A 15,182-nucleotide genomic window follows, 5' to 3' on the forward strand; every position below is an offset into this window, starting at 1 on the left:
GATGTTTTCACTTTTTTTTATTTTTAAGACATTTACTCTCTGTATAATCATACATTTTTTATAGTCATGTTACTTCGTAACAGAAAATTAAATTTACTTTAAAACATATACTGTTTGAGAGAATCAAAATTATTATTATAGTTTGATATCTTTAAAGTTTGAACATGATTATTAAAGAAGATTTTAATAGAACCATTTTTAAAATATTAAAAGTTTTAGATTTATTTTTTAATTTGAAGACAAGAGTTTTGCTACCTTGCCTAGGGTAGCATTGATCTCACTCAATAGATTAGGTAATTCTCAAACTTGCAATCCCACTTACCTCAGCATCTTGGGGAGGCATATTTATACCTGTTTCACAATTACCTTTTACAACATAAGCTTTTTTTCCAAAAAATAATTATAACAGTGATTAATGGGGTTGTTCTTTTTTTTGAAAAATATTGACTGTAACAAGTCTTGAGAGTTAATATAATTCTTTCAATTCAGACATGATACCTGAGGAAAGGATAAACTTTTCACATATCAAATCTTTTTTTATAAACAATTTGGCTTTATTTTTATGTATTTTTTATGTTTTTTAAAGATTTATTTCATGTATGTGAGCTCACTGTCACTATCTTTAGACACACCAGAAGAGGGCATCAAATCCCATTACAGATGGTTGTGAGGATGTTTAACAGGAGGATATGGGGCAAACTAAGACCATTCTTGGATACAAATGCTCAGCAGAGTGGCTCTGTCCCTATGGAGTACCAGTAAGAAAACTACCCACAATCATTCAACATCGAATACTAAAATATACTTTCCTAACCACAACAAGCACTCGATTTGAAAGTGTTGTTTGCCGAGTCATCTGTTTAAAAATATTGTGACTGGCCTCATCAGAGAGGCTTCTCCTTGTGGTCAGCTAACACAGACGCCTTCAACCGGTCAATGTGCACACAATAAAGGACTAGGGTGCTCAGTCATAATTGCATGATACATATCACACCCCTTCTCCAAGGCTCAGAGATCTCAACCAAAACAACTGTAAAAGCCAGAGGTTGTGGGAAACAACAAAGAAGCAGCATTCTCCAGACATGAGACAGCAGTTTCACAGAACTTGCAGGGATGGGGATAATGTGCTGTGAAACCTTAACCCAAGCAAAACTCAAAGCAGAGAAAGGAAGGTAGGCACAAAACCCTAGTGCTGGCTGAGGAACTCCTGGGATCTGATAGTTGTCGGTAGAGGAAAAGTCACCTCTCTTTATTGATGTGACCCCTGGTAGTTTAACCACACTCTAAGGCCAGCCCCACTCCCAGGATTAGTTGAGTAACACAAACTGAAGGATGGAGAAAATGGACATGGGGAGGGGTTGAGGAAAGGAAGAGACAGTGACCAAAGTATACTACATGAAATTCTTGACAAACTAATAAAAACATTACTTTAAAAAAAAGTTAGATCACCTACTTGTCCTATTGACTATGCCCTTTGCTGTTGACCCCTGTGGTTGAATTAGGGAAAAGCTGAAAGAAGGTGAGGAAGGAAGGACGCCCCATAAAATGACCAGCAGTCTCAACTAACCTGGAGCCCTGAGATCTCTCAGACATTGGGCCACCAACCAGGCAGTGCACACCAGCTGAGATGAGGCTCCCGACACATATACAGCAGAGGACTGCCTGGTCTGGGTACAGTAATAGAAGATGCACCTAACCCTCAAGAGACTGGAGGCCCCAGGGAGGGGGGAAGGTATGGGATGGGGAGAGTTGAGGAAAGAGGGTATTCCGGGAGGGGGGAGGTGGCTGGACTGTGAAGGACAATTAAAGGATCATAAAAATAGATAGATAAATAAACAAACAAGTAATTGATGTGCAAAAACAAAGCTAAATTCTGGAACGATGGCTTAGAAGTTAATAATAGCACTGTTGAGAGAGCCCGTGGGCAGCACCCCACGAGCAAACTTGAGCCTCGGGACCACAGGTAAAACCAACTTTTCTGCTGCAAGAAAGCTGTCTGGTGAGCTTGGGACACACGGAAGCAGAATTCCTCTAGGACTGGGCACATTCTGTGTTTACCGGAAATCCCACACCCGAGGATCCCGGCCTGCAGCAGCTCTCTGCTCCCAGACCCCGTGAGAGAGAGACCCAACCGCCTGGTCAGATGGGCACTCCTGAGGCTGCAGAGCAGAAGAGACCACCAACACTGCTCACCCCTGCCCACATCCCTGGCCCAAGAGGAAACTGTATAAGGCCTCTGGGCTCCCGTGGGGGAGGGCCCAGGAGCGGCAGGACCCCTGCCTGAGACACCGCCGGAACCTGAAGGAAACAGACCGGATAAACAGTTCTCCGCACCCAAATCCTGTGGGAGGGAGAGCTAAACCTTCAGAGAGGCAGACAAGCCTGGGAAACCAGAAGAGACTGCTCTCTGCACATACATCTCGGACGCCAGAGGAAAAAGCCAAAGACCATCTGGAACCCTGGTGCACTGAAGCTCCCGGAAACGGCGGCACAGGTCTTCCTGGTTGCTGCCGCTGCAGAGAGCCCTTGGGCAGCACCCCACGAGCGAACTTGAGCCTCGGGACCACAGGTAAGACCAAATTTTCTGCTGCAAGAAAGCTGCCTGGTGAACTCAAGACACAGGCCCACAGGAACAGCTGAAGACCTGTAGAGAGGAAAAACTACACGCCCGAAAGCAGAACACTCTGTCCCCATAACTGACTGAAAGAGAGGAAAACAGGTCTACAGCACTCCTGACACACAGGCTTATAGGACAGTCTAGCCACTGTCAGAAATAGCAGAACAAAGTAACACTAGAGATAATCTGATGGTGAGAGGCAAGCGCAGGAACCCAAGCAACAGAAACCAAGACTACATGGCACCATCGGAGCCCAATTCTCCCATCAAAACAAACATGGAATATCCAAACACACCAGAAAAGCAAGATTTAGTTTCAAAATCATTTTTGATCATGATGCTGGAGGACTTCAAGAAAGACGTGAAGAACTCCCTTAGAGAACAAGTAGAAGCCTACAGAGAGGAATTGCAAAAATGCCTGAAAGAATTCCAGGAAAACATAAATAAACAAGTAGAAGCCCATAGAGAGGAGACACAAAAATCCCTGAAAGAGTTCCAGGAAAATACAATCAAACAGTTGAAGGAATTAAAAATGGAAATAGAAGCAATCAAGAAAGAACACATGGAAACAACCCTGGATATAGAAAATCAAAAGAAGAGACAAGGAGCTGTAGATACAACCTTCACCAACAGAATACAAGAGATGGAAGAGAGAATCTCAGGAGCAGAAGATTCCATAGAAATCATTGACTCAACTGTCAAAGATAATGGAAAGCAGAAAAAGCTACTGGTCCAAAATATACAGGAAATCCAGGACTCAATGAGAAGATCAAACCTAAGGATGATAGGTATAGAAGAGAGTGAAGACTCCCAGCTCAAAGGACCAGTAAATATCTTCAACAAAAATCATAGAAGAAAACATCCCTAACCTAAAAAAAGAGATACCCATAGACATACAAGAAGCCTACAGAACTCCAAATAGATTGGACCAGAAAAGAAACACCTCCCGTCACATAATTGTCAAAACACCAAACGCACAAAATAAAGAAAGAATATTAAAAGCAGTAAGGGAAAAAGGTCAAGTAACATATAAAGGCAGACCTATCAGAATCACACCAGACTTCTCGCCAGAAGCTATGAAGGCCAGAAGATCCTGGACTGATGTCATACAGACCCTAAGAGAACACAAATGCCAGCCCAGGTTACTGTATCCAGCAAAACTCTCAATTAACATTGATGGAGAAACCAAGATATTCCATGACAAAACCAAATTTACACAATATCTTTCTACAAATCCAGCACTACAAAGGATAATAAATGGTAAAGCCCAACATAAGGAGGCAAGCTATACCCTAGAAGAAGCAAGAAACTAATCATCTTGGCAACAAAACAAAGAGAATGAAAGCACACAAACATAACCTCACATCCAAATATGAATATAACGGGAAGCAATAATCACTATTCCTTAATATCTCTCAACATCAATGGCCTCAACTCCCCAATAAAAAGACATAGATTAACAAACTGGATAAGTAACAAGGACCCTGCATTCTGCTGCCTACAGGAAACACACCTCAGAGACAAAGACAGACACTACCTCAGAGTGAAAGGCTGGAAAACAACTTTCCAAGCAAATGGTCTGATGAAGAAAGCTGGAGTAGCCATTCTAATATTGAATAAAATCAATTTTCAACCAAAAGTCATCAAAAAATATAAGGAAGGACACTTCATATTCATCAAAGGAAAAATCCACCAAGATGAACTCTCAATCCTAAATATCTATGCCCCAAATACAAGGGCACCTACATACGTAAAAGAAACCTTACTAAAGCTCAAAACACACATTGCACCTCACACAATAATAGTGGGAGATTTCAACACCCCACTCTCATCAATGGACAGATCATGGAAACAGAAATTAAACAGTGATGTCGACAGACTAAGAGAAGTCATGAGCCAAATGGACTTAACGGATATTTATAGAACATTCTATCCTAAAGCAAAAGGATATACCTTCTTCTCAGCTCCTCATGGTACTTTCTCCAAAATTGACCATATAATTGGTCAAAAAACGGGCCTCAACAGGTACAGAAAGATAGAAATAATCCCATGTGTGCTATCGGACCACCACGGCCTAAAACTGGTCTTCAATAACAATAAGGGAAGAATGCCCACATATACGTGGAAATTGAACAATGCTCTACTCAATGATAACCTGGTCAAGGAAGAAATAAAGAAAGAAATTAAAAACTTTTTAGAATTTAATGAAAATGAAGATACAACATACGCAAACTTATGGGACACAATGAAAGCTGTGCTAAGAGGAAAACTCATAGCGCTGAGTGCCTGCAGAAAGAAACAGGAAAGAGCATATGTCAGCAGCTTGACAGCACACCTAAAAGCTCTAGAACAAAAAGAAGCAAATACACCCAGGAGGAGTAGAAGGCAGGAAATAATCAAACTCAGAGCTGAAATCAACCAAGTAGAAACAAAAAGGACCATAGAAAGAATCAACAGAACCAAAAGTTGGTTCTTTGAGAAAATCAACAAGATAGATAAACCCTTAGCCAGACTAACGAGAGGACACAGAGAGTGTGTCCAAATTAACAAAATCAGAAATGAAAAGGGAGACATAACTACAGATTCAGAGGAAATTCAAAAAATCATCAGATCGTACTATAAAAGCCTATATTCAACAAAACTTGAAAATCTGCAGGAAATGGACAATTTCCTAGACAGATACCAGGTATCGAAGTTAAATCAGGAACAGATAAACCAGTTAAACAACCCCATAACTCCTAAGGAAATAGAAGCAGTCATTAAAGGTCTCCCAACCAAAAAGAGCCCAGGTCCAGACGGGTTTAGTGCAGAATTCTATCAAACCTTCATAGAAGACCTCATACCAATATTATCCAAACTATTCCACAAAATTGAAACAGATGGAGCTACCGAATTCCTTCTACGAAGCCACAATTACTCTTATACCTAAACCACACAAAGACACAACAAAGAAAGAAAACTTCAGACCAATTTCCCTTATGAATATCGACGCAAAAATACTCAATAAAATTCTGGCAAACCGAATCCAAGAGCACATCAAAACAATCATCCACCATGATCAAGTAGGCTTCATCCCAGGCATGCAGGGATGGTTTAATATACGGAAAACAATCAACGTGATCCATTATATAAACAAACTGAAAGAACAGAACCACATGATCATTTCATTAGATGCTGAGAAAGCATTTGACAAAATTCAACACCCCTTCATGATAAACGTCCTGGAAAGAACAGGAATTCAAGGCCCATACCTGAACATAGTAAAAGCCATATACAGCAAACCAGTTGCTAACATTAAACTAAATGGAGAGAAACTTGAAGCAATCCCACTAAAATCAGGGACTAGACAAGGCTGCCCACTCTCTCCCTACTTATTCAATATAGTTCTTGAAGGTCTAGCCAGAGCAATCAGACAACAAAAGGAGATCAAGGGAATACAGATCGGAAAAGAAGAGGTCAAAATATCACTATTTGCAGATGACATGATAGTATATTTAAGTGATCCCAAAAGTTCCACCAGAGAACTACTAAAGCTGATAAACAACTTCAGCAAAGTGGCTGGGTATAAAATTAACTCAAATAAATCAGTTGCCTTCCTCTATACAAAAGAGAAACAAGCCGAGAAAGAAATTAGGGAAACGACACCCTTCATAAAAGACCCAAATAATATAAAGTACCTCGGTGTGACTTTAACCAAGCAAGTGAAAGATCTGTACAATAAGAACTTCAAGACACTGAGGAAAGAAATTGAAGAAGACCTCAGAAGATGGAAAGATCTCCCATGTTCATGGATTGGCAGGATTAATATAGTAAAAATGGCCATTTTACCAAAAGCGATCTACAGATTCAATGCAATCCCCATCAAAATACCAATCCAATTCTTCAAAGAGTTAGACAGAACAATTTGCAAATTCATCTGGAATAACAAAAAACCCAGGATAGCTAAAGCTATCCTCAACAATAAAAGGACTTCAGGGGGAATCACTATCCCTGAACTCAAGCAGTATTACAGAGCAATAGTGATAAAAACTGCATGGTATTGGTACAGAGACAGACAGATAGACCAATGGAATAGAATTGAAGACCCAGAAATGAACCCACACACCTATGGTCACTTGATTTTTGACAAAGGAGCCAAAACCATCCAATGGAAAAAAGATAGCATTTTCAGCAAATGGTCCTGGTTCAACTGGAGGGCAACATGTAGAAGAATGCAGATCGATCCATCCTTATCACCCTGTACAAAGCTTAAGTCCAAGTGGATCAAGAACCTCCACATCAAACCAGACACACTCAAACTAATAGAAGAAAAACTAGGGAAGCAACTGGAACACATGGGCACTGGAAAAAATTTCCTGAACAAAACACCAATGGCTTATGCTCTAAGATCAAGAATCGACAAATGGGATCTCATAAAACTGCAAAGCTTCTGTAAGGCAAAAGACACTGTGGTTAGAACAAAACGGCAACCAACAGATTGGGAAAAGATCTTTACCAATCCTACAACAGATAGAGGCCTTATATCCAAAATATACAAAGAACTCAAGAAGTTAGACCGCAGGGAAACAAATAACCCTATTAAAAAATGGGGTTCAGAGCTAAACAAAGAATTCACAGCTGAGGAATGTTGAATGGCTGAGAAACACCTAAAGAAATGGTCAACATCTTTAGTCATAAGGGAAATGCAAATCAAAACAACCCTGAGATTTCACCTCACACCAGTGAGAATGGCTAAGATCAAAAACTCAGGTGACAGCAGATGCTGGCGAGGATGTGGAGAAAGAGCAACTCTCCTCCATTGTTGGTGGGATTGCAGACTGGTAAAACCATTCTGGAAATCAGTCTGGAGGTTCCTCAGAAAATTGGACATTGAACTGCCTGAGGATCCAGCTATACCTCTCTTGGGCATATACCCAAAAGATGCCTCAACATATAAAAGAGACACGTGCTCCACTATGTTCATCGCAGCCTTATTTATAATAGCCAGAAAATGGAAAGAACCCAGATGCCCTTCAACAGAGGAATGGATACAGAAAATGTGGTACATCTACACAATGGAATATTACTCAGCTATCAAAAACAACGAGTTTATGAAATTCGTAGGCAAATGGTTGGAACTGGAAAATATTATCCTGAGTGAGCTAACCCAATCACAGAAAGACATACATGGTATGCACTCATTGATAAGTGGCTATTAGCCCAAATGCTTGAATTACCCTAGATCCCTAGAACAAACGAAACTCAAGACGGATGATCAAAATGTGAATGCTTCACTCCTTCTTTAAATGAGGAAAAAGAATACCCTTGGCAGGGAAGGGAGAGGCAAAGATTAAAACAGAGACTGAAGGAACACCCATTCAGAGCCTGCCCCACATGTGGCCCATACATATACAGCCACCCAATTAGACAAGATGGATGAAGCAAAGAAGTGCAGACCGACAGGAGCCGGATGTAGATCGCTCCTGAGAGACACAGCCAGAATACAGCAAATACAGAGGCGAATGCCAGCAGCAAACCACTGAACTGAGAATAGGTCCCCCGTTGAAGGAATCAGAGAAAGAACTGGAAGAGCTTGAAGGGGCTCGAGACCCCAAAAGTACAACAATGTCAAGCAACCAGAGCTTCCAGGGACTAAGCCACTACCTAAAGACTATACATGGACTGACCCTGGACTCTGACCCCATAGGTAGCAATGAATATCCTAGTAAGAGCACCAGTGGAAGGGGAAGCCCTGGGTCCTGCTAAGACTGAACCCCCAGTGAACTAGACTATGGGGGGAGGGCGGCAATGGGGGGAGGGTTGGGAGGGGAACACCCATAAGGAAGGGGAGGGGGGAGGGGGATGTTTGCCCCGAAACCGGGAAAGGGAATAACACTTGAAATGTATATAAGAAATACTCAAGTTAATAAAAAAAAAGAAACATTAAAAATAAAATTATAAAAATAAATAAATAAAATTATATAGAATATATACTAAAAAAAAAAATAATAGCACTGTTGCTTTTCTTAGAGGACAGGGACTCAGTTCCCAGCACCTACATTGTGGCTCACAAGAACCCATAGGGCACCTGTCACCCTCCCTTGACCTCTGTGAGCACCAGGCATGTACACAGTACACATGGATACACGCAGGCAAAACGTTCAGATGCATAAAATAAAATAAATCTGTAAGAAAACACTAAAATTTCTTCTAAAACAAACAAATGCAAAAATATAGTGGCCGCTGCTGTTTTCTAATGCAAAAAGTAATAAAGATTTTTCTCTACCTAAGTAGAAGATATTAATGGGTAGTTACTAAGTACATCAAATGCCCATAATCCCCCAAATGACTTGAGGGGGAAAAGAATGAAGAAATAGAAACATAATAATTGCCTCAAAACTTGATCATCTCATTAGATGCTGAAAAAGCCTTTGACAAAATACAACATTCCTTCTTCTTAAAAGTATTGGAGAGATCAAGAATTCAAGGTCCACACCTAAACATAATTAAAGCAATATTCAGCAAAGCAATAGTCAACATCAAACTAAATGGAGAGAAACTTGAAAAAAATCCCACTAAAATCAGGGACTAGACAAGGCTGCCCACTCTCTCCCTATCTATTCAATATAGCATTCAGAGTTCTAGCCAGAGCAATTAGACAACAAAAGGAGATCAAAGGGATACAAATTGGGAAGGAGGAAGTCAAGATATCACTATTTGCAGATGATATGATAGTATATTTAAGTGACTCCAAAAGTTCCACCAAAGAACTACTAAGCCTGATGAACAGCTTCAGCAAAGTGGCTGGAAACAAAATTAACTCTAACAAATCAGTAGTCTTCCTCTACTGGAAGGATAAATGGGCTGAGAAAAAAATTAGGGAACTAACACCCTTTACAACAGTCACGAATAACATAAAATATCTTGGTGCAACTCTAACCAAGCAAGTGAAAACTTTATTAACTTCTCTAATAAATCTTCTTTGGTAGAGAGAGAGAGATGTGTAGTAAATGTGTCTTAATTAGGATAGTTTATAATTAAAAATAAACATAATTTAAATGAATTAATGGATGAGAAAGGACCCTTGTCACACATTAGAAACTATCTGCATAGACAGTGAAATGTGGATTAGACTAAAAATGCTTTTATTATTTTTATATTTAAAATGAAAATACCATATGGCAGAATTTCTCTTACTACTTGACATGGCATCACAAAAATATCTTTTTTTTTTCTTTTTTCTTTTTTTCGGAGCTGGGGACCGAACCCAGGGCCTTCCGCTTGCTAGGCAAGCGCTCTACCACTGAGCTAAATCCCCAACCCCCACAAAAAATCTTAAACAGAAATAACATATTCCAGGGAACAGGACACGCTTGATACAATGTTATCACAGAAATTTCCTTTTTCTCACTATGACTTAAAGTGTTCATAAGAGGAGAACTTCAAAAAAATAATGAGTAAACTAATATTCCATAATCTTCTTCTGTACAAATCCTTCCACCCTTCCTAGTGGGAGTGTGGTTTCCAGACGTACAGCATCACTACCTGGTGCCTTGTTTAAAAAATTGGACGAAGCCCAGACTCCACTGCAACCAATAGAAACAGAGCCCACACTTTGACCGCATCCCCAGATGATGCACATAAGGCACACTGAAGTCTAAGAGTGTTGTCCTGTAATCATCACAATGAAGTCACATGAATTTACTAGAAAGGCAAGTAAAAGCAATTCACATAACTGCTCTGCCTCTACCACATGGGAAGACTTAAAAAAAAATGGCAAACCAGTGACTTTTAACTTTATAATTTGGTCATAGTTATGCTAGTCTCTAAGAGAAGCCCAAAAGAAATACAATACTTTGTACTCAAGTATAGTGATATATGATCTAATTGCACAGAATATAAAATAATCAGAATAAAATCAGCAACCTGTTTTGTGTGGTGACTGTTAAAACAATAAGACAGAAGAACCAGGTGGATAATTACAGGTTGGAAGAGGCAAGTAACAGAACGCACATTGGTTGCTGTGCCTTTCGTATTCTCCAAACATCAAGCAGCACACATACCGAGAAACGAAACAGCATTTCCAGTCAGACATGTTATTGACTGAGCCACTGAAAGAGACATAATGAAGGCTATTTCGACAAACTCTTAGCTTACATCATCACAGATGAAGAAAATTTAAAGCAATTCTCCCCACCCCCAAAATCAGGAGCCAACAGGGCTGTCCACCGCCCCCACTCATTTTTAGACACTATCTCGTGCAATAAAACAAGTGTAGAAAAGTAAAGAATGCAAGTAAGAAAGTAAGTCAAATATCCCCCATTTTCAGATGATAGGGCAGGTGACACAGCAGAATCTCCAGAATTCCAGCAGAAAATGTGGAGAAACGAGATATAATTTTGCCAAATGGGAGGAGACAAAGTCAGCTTACAAAACTCAGGAGCCTTTCTCTACGTTCGATAACAAAGATGTTGAGGAAAAGATCCCACTCACAATAGGCTATACAAATTAAAATATCTAGAAACAAACATAACCAAGGAAGTGAAAAGCTTCTACAGTGACATTAAATCTCTGATTAAAGTAATTGAAGAAGACACTAGATGAAGGAAACACCTCCCATCCTCGGGAATTGATAAAATTACTATTGTAACATGGCATTCTATCAATTTTAAATCCAATGTGACTGCAGTAGAGATCTTCACATCATCTTTCAATTGGGGAAAAACAAAAACAAAAACAGTGCCAGACGAACTGGATGTTCACCTGTAGAGGAATGAAATTAGAGCCATGCTTATCACCCTGCACAAAAATAAATTCCAAATGGATCAAAGACCTCATGGTGAAACCTGAGGCCCTGGTGAAAGTATAGAAAATAACTTTCTGAATCGGACGTCACTTGCTTGGGAAATAGGGCCAAAAAACAAACAAACAAACAAACAAAACAACAAAAAACAACATCATCAAACAATGGCAAATGAGACTTTACAGAACCACTTTAAAGTGAAGAGGCGACAGAGTGAGAGACTCTTTGCAAGCTGATGGAGGATTAATATCCAGATTATACGAAGATTTTCAAAGCAAAAGAATTATAAAAACAAATGACCCAGTTCAAATGCCCCAGATCTCAACAATAACAACAAAAAAAATCATACAAGAAGAAATAAAAATAACTAAGAAACATTTCAGAAAGAATTTTAACATCCTTACTAATAGGGAAGTGAAAACTAAAATTATTTTGAGATTTCACCTTACCCCATTGAGAATGGTTAAGATCAAGAAAACAACTCAGGACAAATGCTGAAGAGAATCTAGGGGAAGGGGAAATACCATTGGTAGGATTGCAAACCGCAGTTCTGGAATTCATTCTGGAGGATGCTGAAGATGTTAACAATAGATCTACTGTATGATCCGGATATATGACTCTAGCATGCATCCGAAGGACTGCCATGCCCTACTCAGGGATACTTGCCCACAGTTACTCTATTCACGGTAACTATGGAACAAAAACAACCTAAATGACCCTCAACCGACAAATGAATAATAAGATTTGGCATATATTCACATTTGTTCTACTCATCTGAAAGAAAAACTGAAATTAAAATTTGGAGGTGAATGTAGCTAGGAAATACTATACTGGATGATTCGACTCTGTCCTAGAAAGACGAATGCTACATACTCTCATTTATGGATGCTAGTTCTGAATATTAATATACAAGTATATAACCTGGAGTAGCTATGAATACCAGGAAAGTTTAAAGAAAAAGAAAAGAAAAGAAACCATGGTAGTAGGGAGAGAAGGAACTTTAGAAATGGATTAGTAGCAAGCATCCTGAGATAAAGAGTATCACTCCCTAGGACATTTTATATTTTACTACCTATGTATGGTTGAGCTATTTCATTTACAAAATTAAAGAGTTTTAGTTAAGAAATTGATATTTCATTATTAACCTGTTTTAAAATTTCTCTTTACTAGGACAAACTGAAATAAAATTTATTTTAATAAAAAAAAAAAGAAATGGATTAGTAGAACACTGGTGCTGTGAAGGAGGATGGGAAAGCTCAATGGTGGGTGAAAAAGAGGCCAATCAGACAGTGATGGAAGGAGGATAAACATTACAAAGGATGCTTGAATTGAGTTGTTGGTCAATACCCAAATGCAAACCCTATCCCAAGGATGCAATAGTGGCACATATATCTTGAAGGTAGCCAACAGTTTGGGAGTAAATACTGTGCAACCGGATTTAAAGCTTATTAAATAGATGGGAATTCATCTGTACAGCTTGCCAACTAACAGTGTCTAATGAAGCCATGACATCTAGAGGAGATCATATCGCTGCCACTTTCCTAAAACAATTAAATTTCTAGCTTTCTTTAAATATGTATTCTATAGCTACAGATAAGTATGGCTCCCATCTCTCATTAAAGAGGTTCTTTTGACAGCAGATAGAAAGCCAAAAATGGTGAAATGGCAAAGAAAAACTGATGATGAGTTGTCCAACCCTAACCAGAAGGTCTAGAACCCAACACCCATACCTAAAAGTCAGGAATCATTGCAGAAGACGTGGAAATATGGTACGAGCCAGAGGACCAAGATGTCTGCTGTGCACTAGTGCCTTCTGGATGTGACAGAAGACCTGCACACATGGACTCTCAAAGATGCTGTCACCTAAACAAGGCTAACGACAAAACTAGTTGAAGTGCACTGTGAATAGTGTAAACCTCATTAGGTCCTACCCCTAGATAAAGATCTAAGGATAATTAATGGCTCCTGTGAAAGGGAAAATCGGTCTTATATAGGGAGAAGATCCCTGATCCATTATCCAACCACTTGGATTAGCTCTAAATACATGAACATATAAGTAAGATTAAACAAACTCAGCAAGCTGAATGTATACATATGTGTGTCTGTGTGTGCACGCATGTGTGTATATGTGTATACATAGGTATGAAACGATAATTAAAGAAAAGCTCATAAATTTAAGAAAGAGTTAGGGGGACAGGAGAGGAGTTTGGGGAGAGAGGACAAGGTGGAAATCATGTAAATGCAGCACACATGTATGAAATTTAAAATATAAAAAATTAATTTAAAAATATACTTGACAAATGCCATAATTATGTAACACCAAATCCATTCCTATTTTTCTATAAGAATCTTACAATCATCTATAAATGACAACTCCCTGTACAAATGGTAATTCAATGATACTTATCATGACACTTGTGAGACAAGTACTCATAGAGATCTTCTTTTCTTTAATATATAAAGAAAAGCTTCATTCAATTTCATCGATTTTTAATTTTTGGAGAAATGTTCAAAATGGACCTTATACTCTACTTTCTTGAGGCAGGCTTATAGAACAGAATCACACATAGGCATAATGTGACATAAAAACTATATACAGAAAAATAGACTAATCAACTGTTGAATTATTGGGGTGTGGTGGTGTTCATTTTATTGTTCTTGTATGACTACATTGGAAGAATTACAATTTCTTTCATTTAAAAAATAATTCTGGAATCAGTAGTGTACAAACTATGCATATAGGTCATCTTTACTTTTTATACATATGAGAAACTTAAAGATTTCCTAACATATACAAATCCAGGAATTCGTCAAAGGATACCATCAAAATAGCAAAATGTATCTAGAAGCAAAAAAGAATCTCTCTTGATTTTAAATTCATAAAAATAAAATATATAAATTAATATATGTATACTTTCACACCAAAGTAACACTATTTAAAATAATTTCTATTTAATGAAAAATTATTGTGTAATCAAGCCCTTTCTACCACTGGAGCTTGGTATAATCATTACTTTTAGTTTAAGGACAAGGCAAAAGATAAGAGGTTAAAGTCTATCCCTTACAAATAAGAGAACTTAAGATAAGTTTAAAGCCAAAGAAATAAGTTCAAAATGACTACGATATTCATAAGTTTTATTAGTGGTGTATACTAATTATGGTATGCCATCAATAGCATGTTGTTCTTCACATTGTCTTTATGCGAGGTCAAACAGAAAGCAAGTAAGTATGACCAACCTTTATCAAGAACACCTGGCAGTCGCTGATATAGTCATATTCCAAGCCATCAAAGGAATGGTAATGCCGGTCCCCATAGACGGTGCACACTGCGGGACACGGATAATACGTGCAGTTGAACATCCCTCGCCGACAAACACTATTGAAAAAATAACAAGAGTTACCTTATGGAGCAATTCGGTTCTAATTAGAATTTCTGTTTTCATTCTATGTACATGGGTATTTTGGCTGTATGTATTTCTGTGTGCCAGGTGTGCATAGCACATGTGACAGCCAAAAGGAAGGGTTGGATCCCCTGAAACTGGAAATCAAACCAGGGTCCTCTGAAAGAGTATCCGGTGCTCCTGACAGTCATCATTATCGCTACAGCAGCCTAAATGTGTACTCAGAAGCATTTGAAGTCACTAATCCTTATAGATATTGCCAAGTCATTCTCAGAATGCCTATTACATTGACACATTTGTCATGCATTTACATTTATAGTACCAGACAAACCTGGGACACGCACAAAACAGATCAGAATGAAAAGTGAACATAGGCCTACCAG

The 15,182-nt window shown here is 38.7% G+C and overlaps 1 protein-coding gene across 2 annotated transcripts in view; it reads right to left on the bottom strand.

Annotated features, from left to right (window-relative positions):
- Positions 1–15,182, bottom strand: part of Otogl (otogelin-like) — a 162,782-nt gene that overhangs the window by 87,274 nt on the left and 60,326 nt on the right. For both annotated transcript variants that reach the window (XM_087559476.1, XM_087559475.1), the window contains exon 25: positions 14,636–14,774. In XM_087559476.1, the coding sequence (XP_087415602.1) occupies positions 14,636–14,774 (139 nt within the window). The remainder of the gene's footprint in view (positions 1–14,635; positions 14,775–15,182) is intronic.

This window comes from Rattus norvegicus, chromosome 7 (genome assembly GCF_021556685.1).
Source record: "Rattus norvegicus strain SHRSP/BbbUtx chromosome 7, alternate assembly SHRSP_T2T, whole genome shotgun sequence".
In the NCBI taxonomy this organism is placed as follows: Eukaryota; Metazoa; Chordata; class Mammalia; order Rodentia; family Muridae; genus Rattus; species Rattus norvegicus.